This window comes from Podarcis erhardii (assembly GCF_964252035.2).
Source record: "Podarcis erhardii genome assembly, chromosome: 4".
In the NCBI taxonomy this organism is placed as follows: Eukaryota; Metazoa; Chordata; class Lepidosauria; order Squamata; family Lacertidae; genus Podarcis; species Podarcis erhardii.
Genome location: NC_138508.1, coordinates 102,009,349 through 102,030,361, shown reverse-complemented (window position 1 = coordinate 102,030,361; position 21,013 = coordinate 102,009,349). Strand labels below are relative to the sequence as shown.

Sequence of the window (21,013 nt, the reverse complement as noted above, 5' to 3'; positions counted from 1 at the left end):
GTGGTTATAACAGTTCTTAGTAAGTGTGGTGTTCCTAATACAGTGGTACCTTGGTTTGCATACGTTTTGGATTACAAACACATCAAACCCGGAAGTGCATGTCCCGGTTTGCAACCTTTTTTTGGATGACAACCCCTTTTTGGGGGATTGCGAACAATTTTTTTTTTTGAGGCCCCATTGGTGAAAGTGCACCTTGGGTTACAACCTGTTTTGGTTTACAAACGGACCTCCAGAATGGATTATGGTTGTAAACCAAGGTACCACTGTACCACAAATAAGTCTGCAATCAAAGCTCTTCTTTCCTAGGTAAAAGTAAAGGGATCTCTGACCATTAGGTCCAGTCATGAACCACTCTGGGGTTGTGGCACTCATCTCGCTTTATTGGCCGAAGGAGCCAGCGTACAGCTTCCGGGTCATGTGGCCACCAGAGCAGCACACGGAAACGTCATTTACCTTCCCGCCGGAGTGGTACCTATTTATCTACCTGCACTTTGACGTGCTTTCGAACTGCTAGGTTGGCAGGAGCAGGGAACGAGCAACGGGAGCTCACCCCATCGTGGGGATTCGAACCGCTGACCTTCTGATCGGCAAGTCCTAGGCTCTGTGGTTTAACCCACAGCGCCACCCGTGTCCCAAAAACCAACATACTACTGTACCACAAATAAGTCTGCAATCAAAGCTCTTTCCTACCTCATACTTAAAGTAACCTAGTGCTGGACATCAGCTACACGTAGAAAGCATCTCGAAAGATTGATTCACACAAAGAAGCAGCACCCAGTTGTAAAACATAAGCTGTGAGGTCAGGCTGGAAACCCATTTTCAAAGAACACTGCATAAGTGCAATTCATCCTTAAAATGCTTGAATTGAAAGTCCCCTTCGTCACCTTGCTAAGTTCCTATGGTCAGTACCACCCACTGGTGCTGCCCAGTCCCACAACATTTCTAAGAAAGTTCTGCATGCACCCTTTTTGGAGGCATCTGTGCTTCACTGCAACTCCCTCAAATACCCAAATTTAATTCAAAACAAAAGTCTGGCACAACTTTAATTCTTAATGCAAACCTGTAGGGAAGTTGAGACCAATAAAGACTGAGGGCCAAACAGTGGCTAAGTGACTAGGTAGAAGAATGCAGAGATACAAAGGAAATGAAGCAGCAGAAGCAGCAGAAGAGGAAATCTTCCAGATCATAAATGATAAGCTGTACACCTAGAAGCTGGACACGATGGTCCCCCCCCTCTCCCTCTGAACCCTCTGAATGTCCAGGGGGGAAATGCAACAAATTAAAATTCAGAATTGAGAACGGTTAAAACAGATTACAGTCACAGAAATAGGGTGGGCCCTTAAAAAGCAATTTCAGACGTCAAAGACCAGGGTCAAGGATCTCTTTAATAAGAAACTCCACTTTACTAAAAACAATATCCAGCCTGATTTTCATCTGCTTGGTTGGCCCTCAACTACACATTTTAAGCCAGAAAATTATGAAAACAATAGCTGGGAAATGAATATTGTCATGCTGGCTGCACTTCTTGCCTTGTTCATACAGTGACGAAGTGCACAAAAATACACAACCAAAACATTGGGAAACTTTTGCCACATCTGATATTAGGCCGCATTCATTAATGGAGACGATTTCATTTATAGCAACTCTGTCACTTTCATGGTAATGATTGATAACTGACCGCAATTAATTCAAAGTGTAAATGCAAAAAATAAAAAATATCAAGCTCGTTAGCAAATAGTTTATGCTGTGATTATGATGGTGAATGGATCAGAGGCTAAATGGAGCCTGGCCTAAATTGAAATGAAGTCAACCACCCCTCTGCCCCATACTGTATATTTGGATATACAACTGCATGAAAAAACACAAAAGAAAGCAAAACACCAGTGTTTACTGCAAGCAACTTATAAAAGGATAATTGCTGCTGTTTTTGTGATCATTGCCCACTGCAGGGTTAGGGTTAAGCTTTTCAACAGTTTTCATCTGTTGAGGGAAGATGAAGGGATGCAGTGCATGAAAGCATCTAGCCATAGAGGTGTCTCAAGGCAAGCCCACCTAGTTGCAAACTCAGTGGGATGAAAGAGTGTCATGTCACACACTCTCTCTCTCTCTGTGGCAAATCATTGTCCTCCTACCACATAAATTAATAAAATTAAACAATAAAAATATAAACAACAACAGCTTTTCAAGTACAACCATCAGGAGGCCTGTATGTATGATGCCCTGGTTTTTGTGATCTTTGATCTTTTAAGGAAAAGAAAAGAAGAGGAAGAGTTTGGATTTGATATCTCACTTTATCACTACCTGAAGGAGTCTCAAAGCGGCTAACATTCTCCTTTCCCTTCCTCCCCCACAACAAACCCTCTGTGAGGTGAGTGGGGCTGAGAGACTTCAGAGAAGTGTGACTGGCCCAAGGTCACCCAGCAGCTGCATGTGGAGGAGCGGGGAAGCGAACCCAGTTCACCAGATTACAAGACTACCACTCTTAACCACTACACCATATGCATCTGGGGGCTCTGTTTGGACCACCCACCTCACCTGTGATGTTCTGCTCTAGCAGAGTGGCAGAGTTCATGTCATGAATTGCATAAATTATACTCCCATCAGGATTCCCTGCACATCAATCACATTAGGATTAAGTACTATGGATGGTCAAAGCAGATGCCAAGTAGTTACCACCAAGGATGTTATCACAAGAGTACAGTCATATGTAATTATTCCAGAAACTGAGGTAAGTATGAACTGTATCTTAATAAACAGGATAGCGGTGTGTGAATAATAAAGCTAATGCTGAAAATCTCTCTCGCACTCTCACCCAGCATGAATGATTGCTGGCTTTAAGATTAGCTGGATGAATTTTCTCTCACTGTGCATGCCTTTTCATTAGGCTAGGGTAATTGTATAACTCTCTTGTCTCTTTGCAGGCTGGCAACACTTGGAAAATATAACAATGTATCTCTGGCGCACTGGTTCATTAAGCCTGGAGAACATTTAACTCATTCTAGAACACAGTAGGCTTTTGAAACCTAAATACTAAACTTGGTATCAGCAGCAAAATACCAATATCAGGGAGAATTGACTACTAGATGCTACGCGGCTATTAACCAATGATTCATGTGAACCTGGAAACAAATGGCCCAAATTGTTCTCACCATGGGGCAAAACACTCAAATCAAGGGAGAACATCAGCAGCACAATACATGAAAGTGAGATTGTATCAGAATTGGCATTTAAAAGGCAGGCAGCAAGGCTAGTTCGACTGCGCATTTAATGTTTGCAAAGCTACAAACAAATTTATATAAAAAGTTATGCCCCTGTTCTTTGTTTCTGAAATGAAAACAATTTTTTCCATACCAACTTAAAACATACACTCACACCTACATAAACCTTGAAGCATTTGCCACAGAAAATGTGCAGAGTGATTGCTTGTTAGATGGGGGGGAAATAGAATTTGCCTATAACAAACAAAAAAATGAGCGCACAAGAAAATAACAAAAAGAAAAAGGGTGGAAGTTGGATAGCTTTTCCCATTTAAAGCTTCTCAGTTCATAGCATTAAAATATTGTTCCATATACTGAAGAACAAACCATTGTACTTTGTTAAATGCCACTTAAATGTATAAGTAGCATTTAATAGAGTAAAGGGGGGGAGCAAGGGGGCAGGGGGCAGGTCTTTGACCTTTGGATTATATTCCAGAGGGGTTATACCGTCAGATAACAACATCACTGTATCAGGGCAACACAAAGACATACATTTTGGTGGACCAGAATCCATTTTGTCAGCTGAAAGAAACTCTTTCCTGACACAAATAAGTTCAAGACAGAGTGGAGAACCTTTACAGCAAGCTGGGGACTTGCTAAGGCCATTTCAGAAACTGAAAAGAACGAACTAAATTTCAGCTATTTAAAAATAAATGAATGAATGCAATCAGTATCTTCCTCTTGCATATTCATGAAACTTCAATTGTCGTCCTGCTTCAAGAGCACATTGCATTCAATTATTTGAAATTTCAGAATCTCAAATTTATTCCAGCTCCTCAGCATACATTTTTTCTGTACTGATATTAGCACCAATGTGAGTACAGTTGCACTAATTTTCAGCTTATTTTAAGGACATGGACATGGTGGCATGGAAATGATTGAGGCATCATGGATGTGTTGATACAAAATATGTGATCTGTAATCTCTAGATAGTTTGAGTGGCAGATTGTGAAAAAATGGTGAAGTCAACATAGATTAGAGGGCTGACATTGTAGGAATAATAATAATAATAATAATAATAATAATAATAATAATAATAATTTATTTGTACTCCGCCCATCTGGCTGGTTTTCCCTAGCCACTCTGGGCGGCTTCCAACAAAGATTAAAAATACATTAAAATCCACAAATCATAGTGCCCTTCCCCACCCTGTGGGTATTGCTTCTGAGATATCACTGTAAGATAGCACACCTAAAACCTAGACGTCTCCCATTCCCTAATCCTTATGCGAGTCAAAAGCATCTGTCTCTTCAGATTAGTCTTTTAGCAAAACTATATTAGCAAAGAGTCCATCATTTGTGATTAATATTACATGTTCTAATTCATTTTACATGGCACATTTGGAATTTTTTCTCTAACGCAGAAGTACTCGCATGCAGCATCTTCAGAAAAGGACTACAGCAATTGGGACCATTCCTTGCTGAGGACTCAGATTTATTTCTGGATTTGTCACACAGTGTTAAAGCCAGTACTCAACTCTGTGCCATCAAGGCTAAAGGGAAAGTGTACACAGGTAACACCGCTGCAAGACTGTCTTTTTGTCGCTTAAACCGTCACCTCTAGTACATAAAAACACAAATACTGGATTGTTCCATCTAAGTTGCTTAAAGAGATAATAGGGTTTGCTTGGGAATCCATAGACTTTATTGACATTCTGGCAATTTAATTACTTGCATTTAAATAAGGTTACCGCCATTTAGAAAGTGTTGCTTCCACTTTCTTGGGTTATTATTCTAATAACATCCAGAGGTGGTTTAGACCAAGGGTGGAATTGTAACTCAGAAAGAAAGAAACGGCTTGTGGGCCATTATCTAGCTTTTACCACTCTGGTCAGAGGCCAAGCAAACATATGGCCAAAATGAATGAATGAATGAGACATTCTGGAGTCTGCTGCAGCAATGGTGTGTATACATACAATCTTTTGATAAAAGTAATTTTTTAAATTCTAAATATTTATGCTGTTTTCTGGTAATTAATACACGTAAAATATTCATAACTATACACCCCCTCGAGTTCCACCCTAGTTTAGATATTAGATTTCCCAATGTGTTCTTGCCATATCATACAGTACCTCCTCCAACTTATCCTCTTCTCTCTCAACCTGAAATGGAAGCCCTTTTATTTTAGCTGCAAAACCCACAGCTTTCCCTTCCTTGAAGCATCTGGGGGTAGGCACAGGGAAGAGATATTTTATTTTTGCTAGCACAAGGCTGCTGCTCCTTTTTGTATACCATGTGCCAATTTGCACAGTGGGGGGCTCCTTTTGCATGGTCGCGCGCAGCCCCCCGGATCCCAGTGTGACTCCTGATAGTTTGGGCTGGCTTCATCCTCCCCAGGCTGGATACCTGGAGGTCTCCGTCTACCTCAGCCAATCGCCCAATCCTGCCTGGGGAGGCGTTGCCAGGGGATTGGCCAGGTAAGGGGAGGGACCGTCCTGCCCACACAATAGGAGGTAAATCTTACCTGCAAAGCAGCAGTCGGCTCCAGAGCTTCTCCCACCCTCCCCTCCCTCAGTTAAGTCTTCTTTTGCAGGTTAACCTTTTCTCCACAGCTATGCAGGCACTGCTACATCAGGGTCGCTGTTGAATTTTCCTGCATTGGCAGGTTTTGCCTTCCCCGTAGCAAAACATCACAACTTTGGTGGTTTCAGCCCTTGGGCAGAATCCTTTAGTCTATCTTCCTCAATTGGGGGGGGTTAAGTGGTGACCCATGCCCCCCTTGCGGTTGTGATCCCATGGTTCCCCGTTAAAGGGGTCTTGAGGGGAGGCATTGGCCATACGCCGAGAGGTTGTCATTGCTCTCCCCTCCAACAGTGGCAAAACAGGGGGCAGGCTCTCTGCTTGAACGTATGTTCTCCAGAGCCAGCCCAGCCCAACATTCTGGATACCCCTGAAGTCTCCCAGATCCCTGGCTGGGGATTGGGAAGAATAAACGCCCAATGTCTGAGCCAAGGTCTCCCTACATCTGAAACTTAATAAAGTTGTGGTCAATTTTAACCCCATAGCACATTGTCTTGAGTCATTATTCTGCTCGGGGGTCGCCTGGGGTTTGGGGGACTCCATTGCCTGTCCACGCAAAGGGGGTGGGAACCTATGCCCCCTCCAGGTTAGACCCCAGCTCCTATAAGCCCCAGTGGACAGGGAGGTTGGGAGTTGTAGTCTGACAACATCCTGAGGGCCACAAATTATCCACCTATTGGAAAAATAAAATCCCCCACTCTGGAACACATTCTGCACAGTGCCGGATTTACGTATAAGCTAAACAAGCTATAGCTTAGGCCCCCAGAAAATTAAAGGGGAAAAAAGTGGATGTACATTTTCAAAATATAAGATTAAAAAAACAAATAAAATAAAATAAAATAAATAAAGCCTACATACAGCAACAGTGTTTTGTGTTGTGTAGGTTTCTATGGTAATTAATGGGCCCTGCATATAGCATATATTCAACACAAAAAACAGCGGCAATTTGTTGTTGACAAAGGACAGCTGGACATATAAAGGGCCCCATTACCTTCAATAGTTTAGGGCCTCATCAAACCTATGGTAAATCCAGCCCTAATTCTGCAGGAACATTTGTCTTATCAAGCCATTTAACAACACTACAAGAATTCAAGAGCAGGATATTAACATGTTTATCATATGTAAATCCCACTGAGTTGAACAACAGTTACTCCTTAGTAAGTCTGCTTAGGACTGCAGACTTAGGTTTTCACCTTATTGATCTTAATTCTCCACATGCTCACCATGTGTCTAGGTGCATTATTTCACAGTTTCAAAAACCACAATTGTTCTCAGGAACCAGACCTCCACGTCTGCCAGAGCATTTGAAATCGATAGCCAAATCTATAACATCAAAGAGCTTTGGAGCTTTTTACTGTCTGCAGTAAAGAAGCAGCTTCTTACAACCGTAGCGCCCCCCCCCCCCCATGCCACACAACATGCTACTTTGGAAACTTGTAAACTTCCCTAGTGCAACAGCAGGAAAAGGTGAAGCCATGTAGGAAATAAGTAAAGTATAGTGAGTACACATACGAGCTCTTGTACATGCATTTTTTATTTCTTCACATTCCAGGCTATGTGCAATTCTATAATATCAAGGCCAATGTTACCAGGCCAAGCTCAAGGTGTTGATACTAGCATACATGTCCCTATAAAGCTCAAGACTAGGTTTCTTTAGAGACCGCTTTATCCCTTCTACACCCAGCTGTGTCTGCAGGAGTCAAGCAGCTCCCAGAAGTTCCAAAGATATCTAAGCCTGCTCTGCAGTAACTGAGAGCAGGGCTTTTAGAGTGGCTGCCCCTGTTATGTGGAATAGCAGTCCAGTCGAGATCCAAGACTGCACTTTCTGGAAATGGCTGAAGACATTTTTGTTGCAACAGGCTTTCCCAGCTGGATAGATGGGTCTTTTCCACAAGTATCCATTTGTTTTAAATCTATTGGTTATCTTTGTATTTTTAATTGTTTTAATTGCTTTATGTAAATCACCTGGATATGGTGTCTTAAAAGGCAATTAGCAAATTAATTGTAGCAATAATAATGTCAATGCCTTTAGGAAACACCACTGTAAAGTGATTGTCCTTTAGTTACTTATATTTTTTACACTACAAATCTAAGTACATAGCTTTTGATTGGAATCAGAAAAACTATTTGCTTTAAAATTAGTCTGCTTCCTATATTATGAACCATGTGTCATATTCTTAGGCTGGGGGAAATCTAAAAAGAGAGAAAATGCATGTGTTACCGTTGCTAGTGAAAGGATCTTCAGTAACCACACCACAGAAAATAATTGTGTCTGAATACAATAATAATGAAAATACAGTTGCTGCACCTTTCCCTCTGCCTTTCGTAGATGTCTGCTTGTTTCGCAGCGACTCCACCTATTTCTCTGAGAAGCGCAAGCCATCATTGTTATACCTGATGCTCCGTGCCATTTTATATGCCGCCACAGATGCGGAGGACACACACAAAAACAATACAATGCAGGCCTACCTATATAGAAGAAGCAAAACAACAAAACCATGTCGGGATGGGTGGGCAGGGAAGGCTTGAAAATGCAACTCACCAGAGTTGGGATCGGAGTTGCCGTCCGCTTCGGTCCTCTTGTCCGGTGAGGCCTGGTCGTAGAATTCGTCCTGCGGCTGAACCAGAGGGAGAGGGTGTGAGATCAGGGTACCACTACCCACAGGCTCATGATCTCCTAGACCACTGTCACTGCAGCTTTCCTGGGAGCCATCGGGGAGGTGAAACGTAACACGGCGCTGGGACTACAAAGAAGAGCACAGGACACGCTGGATTAGTGCTCTTCTTTTACCTACTGGAACTCTCTTTTAAAATATAACTTACTGCCTTTTTGTCATCCCCCCCTCCCCAACCATCACCTCTTTGCTGCAACCCAGGAAAGAAAAGAAAGCAGGTCGTCATGGGCAACTTCACTTATTGACTCCACCTGGTCTTAACAGTTTCGACAGTACCTGTCTCCTCCCTTGGCTGGACAGTACCTGCTCATATGCAGCCAGTGCAGAAGGAACAGAACCGTCCCATAGGCTCCCCTCCCAAGTCCAGAAGCCCAGAGACCTCCCAAGGGCTGCAGGTCAGAAAAAGGAAGCCTAGAAAAACAGATCCAAGAGCATAGCTGTCAACGTTTCCCCTTTTTAAAGGGAAATTCCCTTATTCCAAATATGATTCCTCGCAAGAAAAGGGAAAAGTTGACAGCTATGTCCGAGAGGGAGGGAGGGAGGCAGACCAGGAAAACCTGCTACAGATGGCAGCTAGGGAGCGTAAAGAGGATCCAGGAAACAAAGACAAATAGGGGGAAACCAAAAGAAGGCTGGAAATCCCTCCCAAGAAACCTCCTACCAGTGGCTAAGGCAGGAAATGGAACTGGGGCACGTTTGCCCCTCAAATGTTTTTTTTTAACTTCCTGGGTGGAGACAACCTACATCATGGATCCCAATTCTCCCCTACAGGAGAAGCTGCTTTTCATTCAAAATGCACCTTGTTTGACCCCAGAAAACAGCTGGTAGTGGAAAGACTCCTTCCACAAAGCCTGTGGAGTCACTACCAGTCAATGGAGACCAGGCTTTGCAAAAAAAAGTGAATGGACACTCTCCACATGAGACAGATTCGAGTGTACGGGATCTGAACCCGATTCAACTTTACTTGCCAGCTACACCTGTCTGGGTTATATACAAGAACTGGCATCCTTGTGGAAAGCTTCCTGCTTTTTTGGCCACGTTCTTTCAGCGGCACGTCATCTGGTAGTAAGCTTCCCAGCCTCTTACAATGGGATAGCTTGAATTGCATGGCATGTTTTACCAAAGGAAATGGCCTGGGCAGATAGGAATGGGTCAGAAGGAGGGAACATTTAGCCCAGGCCTTCCTGGCACAAATACTGTGCAACTTATTTGAGAACCGTATCTCACAACTTTGCTAGTGTATCCTTATTTTTAAACAACAATAATAAAATTCTGAAATTGTTAGTAGTTTAGGGTAGCAAGATGAAATGTGACATGGCAAGGCTAAAGGTATGCATGTGGGTTATCTAAACATAAAAATGTGCTTCTAGGAAGTATTAGTTTGTTCATCAATACATAATATTTCAAAAACTCTTAGCAGCAGACACATGTAACAACAATTTGCCTGCAATCTGCTGGAGGAGAGGAGATATCTATCTAGACAGAACTACGTAAACCACTTTGCGATGTATAACGCAAGATAGATCAGATTACTTGAAAAACCAAATAAAAGTGCTCCTCTTATTCTCTACTAGCATTACATAGAATAAATTAGGTTTTGGGGGTTTTCCAGGCACTATGGGAAGGATTAAAGGATATGTAGAATAAATTGTGTCATTGCTGGGATATATTCTAGTAGTTCAGAAAGGCAGCTTTAAAAAGAAAAAGAAACTAACTCCCAGTGGGCCTTAATATCAAGGATTTCAGTCTTAGTCAGAAAAACTTACATATATGGCATCAAATTTAACTTACTTATCACAAGGGGCAAAGAAACAGCACAAATGCAGCAAGCTTTGGCTTACTTTCTTTGTACAGAGAAGCAATATCCATATTATGAACACTGACTTGTGTCACTTTTTGGCTTCCCAACTCCTGAAGGCTGCAATCCTAACCCATGGCCAGCATTAGCAGGGCTTAATGGATTGGTGTGGAAACTGCCACAGCTACTGTCTTGCCACTTGTGCTAGTCAGGATGGAAGGTGACTTGGGGTGGTGGTGGGGGAATCCATTCACTGTGCCAGGACTCAGACAAGGGCAACAGCTCAGGATCCAATGGATACTGTGCCATGTGCCACTATGTGCCACTGTTATCATCCCAAATGCCCATTTGGGGTGTTCCCCCAGCCTACTACTGGTCGTACCTTCTGCCTATCCACCATTTGGGCAGACATGTTTGGTTGCCCCTCACCAGCAGGGCTTCTAGTTGCAGAGGATGGCAAGAGTTGGCCAGGGCAGAGTTGGCCATCTAAACCCATTCCAACATGGTGGATTGGATTGGAGTGGGTGGGTGTTGGATAACTCTGTTAAGATGCTTTCCCTGCCCTTTCCTTTTTTAAAAAAAATACCAAGTTTATATTCCATGTGTATGCAGGACAATATTTTTAGTCCACCTGCTGAACCAAGGGCCAGATGACATGTGTTGTTTGCTCTTGAGTGATTTATTTTTCTTTCAGAAACGGTGCAGGTCTCCAGTCTAGACTGAGACTCACGCGTGGGATATGGAGAACCTTTAGCCATTTGCCCACACACCACAAACCAGCCCAGCCCACAGTCCTGCACTTTGCACGAAGATTGTGTACATTGTAGGACTGGACAGAGTTTATGAACTAAGACGACGTGCTTAATGGCTCTCAATCCCTTTAAGTCTCTTGCCTTGCTTTTCTATTAGAAATGTGGTAAACACAGCATCACATGTCAGTGTGCGAGCCATGAACTTGGAGCACCCTGGTTCAAATCTCACCTAAAGTAGGAACCTAGTCTTATCACATCTGCACTATGGGGATAAGAATACTAACCAACCTTACAGGAACAATGGTAAGGATTAACTGGGATTATGTATGTGAAAGTGCATTGCACACATTAAAAACAGCTATAACAATAAATAAAAAAATGTTCCTTCATTTTGCTATCTATTGGACAAATCAGAAATGTGGGGTTTTTTTTGCTGGACTTCAATAATAGATTATCCTTCCACTGGAGATTCCCAAAGTCATAGTCCAAGCATTTCCCAGAAGCCATGTAAGTCACTTTTTATTTGCACTGGGCTGAGGAAAAAGGGATAAAGTAAGAGCATAATTATAGATTATGCGCCATTGAGATCAGGCAGATAAAGAAATTTGATCAACAATTCTATACCTTCTTACTCATGAGTAAACCTAATGGAACTCAGTTGGGCTTAATTCTCAGCAGACATGTATGGGGTGAGGACATAGGCTGGATCCTAATCCTGTTCAGCCAAGTCTTGTGACCTGGAAACCTGACATAAATTAAGATGGCAAAAGGGGTGATATCACTCCAGGCTTCTCCACACTTCCTCTTGCCCTGCTGCTTACAGCAGGGAAAGGCTACTCTTCAGAGTTCAATTGGAGCAAACAGCAAATTGGGGTTTTTCCAGGCTTTCCCTGGGAAAGAAGCAGTGGGAAACTGCCCATACCTGTAATTTCCAGGCATGGGACAAGCAGAAGTGTGAAAAAGCCCCCCAACGTTATTTTAAAAGCATGTTTTCCCTCTGCTAGAGTTAGGTCACTTCAGGCATCATTGGCCTGCTCCTGGATTGAGTTTCTATCTGGTGCACATTTCACCAGATTACCTTATGCTGGGCTTCCTTTACACCAGCTTCTTGTGCACTAGATTGCTCTCTTAAATGTTTACAAGTAGGATTTCTCCCTTAAATGTCTAAATGTACATTTTCAATGTAGTATTGTGTATATGTGTGCTCTTTTCTTGGAAAATATTGCTAACATTGTTTGAAAAGGGAGTTATTATGCTCTACTTGTCAGAGCATATTAGATTTCATGAAAAGACTGGTTTTTGTTATTAGCTATTGTGAATATTTAAAAGGATGCTCCTTAACTTATCTTCTTCAAGTTATGTCACACTTATTGGTTGCACACACAGAATTAATAAAATCTCTCTCTCTCTCTCCTTACAAATTGTCTATGCAAACTTCTTTGCTATACTTGGAATCATGAAAAGTGGCAGACCAAACCAAAATCCACTCTCAGACTGGAGGGAGACAAGCAATTGTTAGTTGGAGTGTTATTGTTCGAAAAAGTTAGGACTGTATGAAGAAAGCATTGTGGTTTCTATGTAAACCCATGTAAGGTTTCACATACCATTTTTCCCCCAAAAGAGGGGTCATGAAGTTTTGTATGTGCCATTATCTCATATCACTTCACATCTTGTATATTTTTTTAGATTGCAACTAGAGATATGATCTGGGCCTGCGACAAACACACATTTGCAAGCATACATATGTAGAGGTCAGAGTGTTTGGCCGCAGATTCCTAACTAAGCACCCATGGGTAAACCTGTGTTTGTTGCTGCACGTAATCACATAAAGCTTGTTGGGTTGGAGATTATAGTGTCAGCAGAACAAAAATGTATGTGTACACCATAGGAAATGATGTCTATTTGCTATACCCTCAATGTTGGTAACTATTGTCCTGGGATGAGATATAATCCACCATCTGTGTCATTTCTGAGTGATTCCACCCTGGCTCAGAACCCCAGAGACCTTAGAATTCCTGGTTCCCTACAATTCACAGACAGATAGATGCCAGACCAAGTCACACACACACACACACACACTCTTACATACACACTTAAAGCAATAAACCCAGAGAAGGTGAGGTTGGACCTTGAAGGTTTACATTTCCATATTCTCCTGAGCCAAATACCCCCAAAGGATCTGGTCTAGAAAGAAGCCTTTCGCCAACACAGATGCTTGGGGGCTCACCTATGCAACTTATTTTAATATTTTATAACCTCTCCCCACTCTGATACATTCCCTTAAACAGTGACCCGCTAGTTCTGCACTGTGTTGGATGGGGGGGGGAGGGGAGGGGTGTACCCTATTAGGAAGAAAGGACATTGGGAGGTGGGATTTTATCTTCTTATGCAGCTTCACCTGGCCATGGGGTTGCCTGCATGAGGCCAGTTCTGGCATTTTAGCCAAGCATCTACTTGTCTCCTTACAAACATAATTTTCTTTGTATGTTGCCTTTCCACAGTTCAAACCCTGCTCAAGGCAGCTTACACCATGGAAAATCCCTAACTACTGCATAACAAAAGTAGTCATGAACAATAAAGCATTTAAACTTTGAGTTTCATTCACAAACCACAATAGTTGAGAAAGGTATGCATTAAACAATTAAGAAACAATGGATATCATTTTCTATCTATGTGTGTGAGAGAGAAAAGTTTTGTTCTTTGCATCAAACTTCTCTGAACTGTGTTACAATTCCCAATCGAAAGGTGACACTTCAGCTACTGACAGGGAGAGTAATATTTTATATTTTATTCCAGCTATTCAATTAGCAGAAAATCATATTTTTTCTTCCTTAATAAAACACCCAGTATCTATCTACACTTGTCTCAACTGCAAAGTGAAATAAATTTCCCTTTAACAAGCAAATAAAGTGGTACAATTTAATCTAATCTAACGCCTTGCTTTATCTTACTCAACTGGGAGCCAGCTAATGCTAATAATTTCCTCATTTTAGCCTTTTAAAACAAGAATTAATGTGTCTGTAGCTTAGGAAATCAATTCCAGTCTTATGCTTAGGTTAAATTAGCATTAGGTAGTGATGGGTAAGATCCTGACCACTTGTGCCATATGAAGAAAAAGTGAGGATGCAATAGAACACCCTGGTTTTCATTCTTTCATTCGTGTGAGAGTTGTTTGAGCTAACTGGCTGATTATTTTGAAGGAGTCTAACATAACTGATAACTTTTGATAAAACATAATTCAATGGGATCCTGTTCCCATTACCCACAATGCAGCATAGCTGGAAATTAGGTTCATGTCCTCTAATACCTGAGAAATTTCATTCCTACCTCTGATGCTTGAGGTACCCTAATTGTTTGGGTTTTTATTTAAGGATTCATGAATGTTATAAGAAGCCATTACAATAACATGCACACATTCATATTTGCTGAAAAATGTCCACCAAATTACACATAGTGGGAGGAACTATTTATTGCAACCCCCGCCATCCTGCATCTCACACACACATACGCACACCTGAGTCCCTGAAGATGGAGGTTCAGCCACCAGCTGTTAGGAACTGCGTTTTGGTCTATACTACAATGTTATCCCTCAAATTTAATACCTTAGGACCAAACCAGGTATAACACAGTGCATCCTTGCTTAGGATCATCCCATTTTATATAGGTTTCACTCTCTCCCAGAGTATGAGTTCCATGATCTTCAAACCAGGCAAGCTAATTCACCTCTGCATGCACATACCTTCATACATGCACAAACAACCCATGGGGCATCCTAACAATAGAATGACTTAGCTTGGTCTACGACGCATAGTGACATAGTGCAATGTCTGTCACAGAGTGGTAGCATGCAGAAGTAATTTAGTGTCATAGTCCCGTGCTGCCCAGCCACGGCAGAGCTCAGTGGCAGGAGAGGCCAGCCAACCAGCCATGGCTCGGGGGGGGGGGGGCTTGCCTGGAGGCAGAGTCCATTCGCAAGGTTCAGTCGAGTCCTAAGGTCAGGAGTATCTCGGTTCACGTAGTCAGATGGTCCAGGGGTCAAGAAAGCCTAGAGCCCAAGGTTAAGAAAAGCAAGAAGCAGCAAGGTCTGGCCAGGAACAACAAATGTTGTTTCTAGCCACTGACTGAGGTTGGAAGCAAGAAGGCTGATCAGCAACAGGTGGAGTCACTCTGCCTTCTGTTTCTTCAGGCTGCTGCTCAGCAGGTAAAGCCAATTCCTGGCCCATGACACTTGGATGAATAGGACATTCTCAGAATGCTTTGGTTTTCCTTAAAACACCCACATTTGGGGGTTTAGCACTGGTTACCACGAGCAGGAGGGACGCGGGTGGCGCTGCGGGTTAAACCACAGAGCCTAGGACTTGCCGATCAGAAGGTCGGCGGTTCGAATCCCCGCAACGGGGTGAGCTCCCATTGCTCGGTCCCTGCTCCTGCCAACCTAGCAGTTCAGAAGCACGTCAAAGTGCAAGTAGATAAATGGGTACCGCTCCAGCGGGAAGGTCAACGGCCTTTCCGTGCACTGCTCTGATTCGCCAGAAGCGGCTTAATCATGCTGGCCACATGACCCGGAAGCTGTACGCCGGCTCCCTCGGCCAGTAAAGCGAGATGAGCGCCGCAACCCCAGAGTTGGTCACGACTTGACCTAATGGTCAGGGGTCCCTTTACCCTTTACCACTAGCAGGAGAACAGCCAGGGGAAGCCTGCTCGGTGAAGCTGGGGCTCTGTAAGTAGTCTTACAAACAATACTTCACAGGATAGCCCTACAGCTTGATTTAGGTGACAGCATGAAGAGGGACAGATGTAGACAGGAACTGACGTCTCAATAGTATTTGCCCTGTAGGGAAAGCACCACTTAGACTCCACTTCAAGCAGCGAAATGTCGCTGGCTAACAGTGATACTTCTATTGCATTGACCTTGCTGGAGTGAGGCACTTGAAGCACAGCACAGCTTAAGTTAATGACTTTTAAGTCCCACCAGTTTTAGCGAGAAAGAATTAAGGAGTATTCTTAAGGAGTCAGTGGGATTAAACACCCTTCCCTCCGGCTGGACTGTGCCCTACCTCTGCCTCAGGTTCGACCATCCTTTCACAATCAACCACTTATTAAAGCAGTCCAGGAATTTCCCAGCAGAAAGTCTCAAAGCTACAACTGATACCCATTTAAATTCCACAGGGCCTTCCATGTCTACTGATAGCCAACAAGAGCTCATATATGAATTTGTAACTTACTGTAAGTCCTCTGGGTAGTGTATAATACAAAAGTCTTTTTTTAAAAAAGCAAGCAAAAGCAAACACATATAGGCGCAGAGATAGACACAATAAAAAATAGAAGCGATAAAGGCACCACCAATAAGCCATAGATAAAATATCAAAAATAGCTTAAGCATTTTAAATGCCTGGGAAAACAAAAAGGTCCTCACACGGGCAGAAGGCAAGCTTCTTTGGAAAGGGCATTTCATAACGAGGGCACCAGTGCCAGATAAACCCCCATAGCAACTGTGCTAATAATTTGACTTAACTGGTCAGTTAAAAATAAGCTTTTCTGGTATGGTTGGATACTAAAATGAAACTTATTTTTTTTAAAAAATGGGATTCATTTTCCCCATAGTGAATAGTCTTTATAGGTCAAGAGGATAAGATTCAGAGCAACCATTACTTCTTGCCATCTGTGGGACATTCATAATCTGGATGTTGTTTTATAAACAACTTATTATGTGCCTCTAAATGTCACAATATGGAGAAAATGCAGAAAGTAGCATTATTTGTAATGAGAGTCATATTTATCAATACAAATTGTGGTCATAGCGATTTAATTAGTCACAGTGCAAAATTACAAATTCTGCCAATGGGAGTTTGCTAATTATATTAAATACTAGAGAAAGGTCCATGAAATTGCCTAAGCAGGAGGGCAGAGAGGGAGGACTTCAGCCTTTTCCACTTACCTATGTTCTTCTACATCCCCTCACTGGAAATATTTCCTTTACTCTCTTTCTCCTCCCCCCTCTGTTGCCATTTCATTCTGGCTTCCTCCTCTCAACGCCTGGCTTGTTCTTTCACCATTCTCTTCAATATCCCCCAGGCCAATTTATGACTGGCCTACAGGGCCAACGGCAAGGTTTGACATGGTGGGACAGCTGTCAAGGGTCCACACCTCAGCACGGAAGCCCCTGGACCTGTTCTTCCACTGCCTGCTTCTTCACCTGCCTCTTGCTATGGTTCAAATAGCAAGAGTCGTGAGAAGGAGGGACAGGAGATGCCGCTGCTCACGGATGCTCACAGGTTCCCTGCCTGGCAGGTGACAGCAGTGACGGAAAAAAGAGGAGGAACAAGATCAGCCAGTGATAATGGTGATCAGGAGGTAGATTCATGGAGGGAGGGGAGTCTGAAGGTTTTCTTGCCCAAAGGCCCTCTGAAAACTGAACTGGGACAGCTGAAAACATAGCCATTGCGCCATTCCTCCTGCACCCACCTACTCCCAAGTCAAGATACACAGCACCCAAGACCAGACCAGCATCCGAGACAGAAAATCCCAGACGTTCCTGTCACTCTGACAGTAAATGTGTCTACATTTACTACTGCTGCTTAAGATTTTAGTGCTGCTTCATGATACCCAAAATCAGCTTCCTAAGGCAAGCCCCTCACTCTGCCTTGCCAGGCCTTCTCCTCCCTGTTAAGATTCCTGTTCTGTGTTTGCAGTCATGAGATTGTTGTCTATCACATGATGGTGTATGTTTTCATTCCACAGTGTGGGAAGTGACAGAGACAGGATGTTTTCTGTTACTGTGTTTCGTGAGGTGGGACTATTGTCCTTTGTTTTTTCTTTCTTTGCTGTCTGATGAGAAAGAGGAAGGAGCTAAGTCAGAATGTACTATATGTGTGTATTATATGTAAATAAACGTAGATTAGCCAAAATGCTGTGCTACTGAGTTCTGTTATACAAACTGCGAATACTCTGCAGATCCCTAAACGTGCTAATGCCTTTTGGTATCAGTCGCTGTGATGTTCGGGTTGAAGAAAGTTTTAGAAGCTCCTGAACGACAGACCAGGAGGGAGAGAACCTGCCAGTTGGGCATGTGTCTCTGCCAAGGTCCTACACGAGAGTAGGACGATCCTAACACTCCCTTTCCCCAATGCTACTCTGCTTTCACCCCCCTGTCTTTCTCTCCCCTCCCCTGTCCAAGGGCTGTGCTTTCTGTTTTCCAATAAGAATGTGACAGCATCCACTTGTGTAGGGGGGGGGGACTTAAGCAGGATGGGGCAGCATTCAGGAGTGACCAGGGTGGGCATAAAGCCACCTCCTGCCTACACAGCCCCATCCTGAGTTGTGTTTTGCTGCCCCTTGAAAATGTGACAGAATGTTCGGAAGTGGCTTTTGTATGCAGGAGATACATGGAGGTCTTCTGCGGTCTCATGTCAGGAATGGGGCTTGATAGAGCATCCCTTCAAATAATTATTCACTTGGAAAACAGGCTGCACTTATGCTTTGCTTAGTGTCACTCACACAAGCTGAGATTAAAGTTCATGTGGGGATAAGAAGGTAGGAACCTTTCAATTGATCTTTAAGGGATTCTTTTTTTTAAGAGCCAGTGAAAATCCCTTTAGTATTCCATTCTGTTAGCTTTCTTTAGCACAGCGTATGACCTTGGCAATCTAGGAGGCCACTGCCCTTGTGTAAAAGTAGCAAGCTTTTATCTAATGGGACGTGGCCCTCCCTGTACATTATGATTAACCTCAGGTTTCAAACACTTGACTTACAAAATTGTTCACTTAAAGAGAGTTGTGGGTTTTTTTGTTGGGTATTCTTTTTTAAAAGCATTTGAAACTTTTGAAGCAGACTAGCTTAACAGAGCAAGACTAGAGCTAGCCCACATAGTACTGCGTGTCATTTCTTTTTTTAAAAAAATGAACTAATTGCCAAACAAAACTGTTTGACTGCATAGGTTTCATAAGAAGAGCTTTAGTAAACCCTGCAGCATTTTACTAGTTCCAAACCCTTTGAGATACACTAATAGCTAGTGTAACATAGTGCTAAGGCTGCAATCCTAAACCCAGTGACCTGGCAGCAAGTCTCACTTGAACCCAGTGGGCCTTACTTCTGAGTAGACATGTATAGCACTGTACATAGAGGATGAGCAGTGAGCCAGAAGCTGTTGGTTAAAATCATGCTTCAGCCAAAAATTCACCAGGAGACCATAAGCGAGCCATATTCCATTAGCTTCATCTCCCAACCTGCAGTAACAGAGGCTCACCTTCCAGGTGAGAATTGCAAGAATTACGGAGATAAGGTATGTGGCATGGTTGAATATCCAAATATGCTGTACTTGATTGGCTATTATCTGTCTATCACATTGATAGCCTGTAGTTCATCCAAGGAACCCAGGGCCTTGTGAAAAGGGTTATCCCAAATTGTTCCTCATCAGGCAGTTTCTCCCCTGCCCTGCTCCCATCTTCTGTCCATTTATACACTAAACATGCACTAACTGAGCCAACCTTGCACCAATTCCCACCTGTTTGTTGCCTGAGGTTGCTTTGCAACTCAAAACTAGGTAATCCGATTCAAATAAACATCTCTATGACATTCTGGTCAGCGCTATAATAGTGTACAGTAAAAACAATTCCAATAAGGTTTGAGGAAAGTCTGATACCTAACTCTCCTGTTTTATGACTATATTTTACCTGAAACTCACTATGAAGGGAAAGAGTTAAAAACTATTATTTCAATCGTAATGAAGCAAATAAGAAACCTGTTGTTTATAACCCCATTTACCTGGGAGTAAGCCCATACTGAATTCAATTGGACTTTCTGAGAAGACATGCTTAAAATTCTGCTGTAAATTGCTTAACTAACAAATAATTTGCCAAGATGGATGAATACAAAACCCCATAACGCTGAAGTGGGGGAAGAGTCTAAACAAGATGTTTAGAACAAAATTGTTAACTTTAAGGTTAACATTAAAGTTATTGGGATTGATATTTGGGGGTGCATCTTGAAGATCGGTAGAAAAAGCTGATGTGTCAACCGTGGATTTTATGAAGTGCATATGTTCATTTGGGTGTTTCTGATTTTGTTTATCTTATCATAAAAATAAGAATGAGAATAAGAATGGTGGAGGGATTGACTTTATCTTCTCATATTTCCCAGGCAATATCTTCACTCTTTATTTGCTACATTCTTTAGGCTAAAATCTCCCCTTTTGTTTGTTGCATCTTCAGTCTCCTCACTTTACTGCAAGACTTTGTTGCACAAGATTACTTATATAATAAGAGTCTAATAAACAGATGAACATATGGGGAACAAGGGGCAGCAAGAATGCAGAAAGAGCAATCACACAAGTACAAATTCCTATGCACAGCACTTAATTAAGCATACATTTAGCAATATTATAAGAGGCGCGGACACATTCCTGTGCAAAAGGGTGTGCTTTTTAAAAAGCAGAGTCTCAATAGAGGGCTGCTGGAGGGGGAATAGCACATTAGAAAATTGCCTCCTGCACACAAGTACTAGTGCGTGTAATGGATATCTGTCACTGACACCTCGCTGGGTTACAATTAATTCTGAGTCATCAGTCATGCCTTCTCCTGAGAGCACAAAAAAAGTAGCAGCAGCATCAGGATTGCCCTTTGAGGATAAGCTTTTGTAACATGCTAGGATTCTAGAAGGCAGCCATACATCTACTAAAGCCACAGACACCACAGCTGTCAGCTTAGATAAATGGAGCCTGTGCTGAAAAGCAGAAAGTGGACATGGATTGTCAAAGATAATATGGCTAACTTAGTATATCATGTGCTACATATGACTTATCCCAGTGCTTAATTCAAATATTTTAAGTCCATTACTCCAAACTACCTCAAACTATTGACTCTAGTATTGCAACCAGCGATTTCAAAAGCATCATTTAAATTGGTTTGTTGGCTTCAAGGGACATACAATGTGCACCTAAATAGAAGATGCATCTATTTAGATACAGTTAATGCTATTTCTCTAGACGGAGAGGTGCCAGAATTCACCATGAACA

The 21,013-nt window shown here is 42.5% G+C and overlaps 1 protein-coding gene across 9 annotated transcripts in view; it reads right to left on the bottom strand.

Moving 5' to 3' along the window:
* The window catches only part of PCDH9 (protocadherin 9), a 776,895-nt gene that overhangs the window by 256,481 nt on the left and 499,401 nt on the right, over positions 1-21,013 (bottom strand). For 4 of the 9 annotated variants that reach the window (XM_081857987.1, XM_081857991.1, XM_081857990.1 and 1 more), the window contains one exon: positions 8,319-8,520. The exons of 1 other annotated variant lie outside the window; for it this stretch is intronic. In XM_081857987.1, the coding sequence (XP_081714113.1) occupies positions 8,319-8,520 (202 nt within the window). The remainder of the gene's footprint in view (positions 1-8,318; positions 8,521-21,013) is intronic. 4 more of the 9 variants (XM_081857992.1, XM_081857995.1, XM_081857994.1 and 1 more) reach the window with 1 other exon arrangement.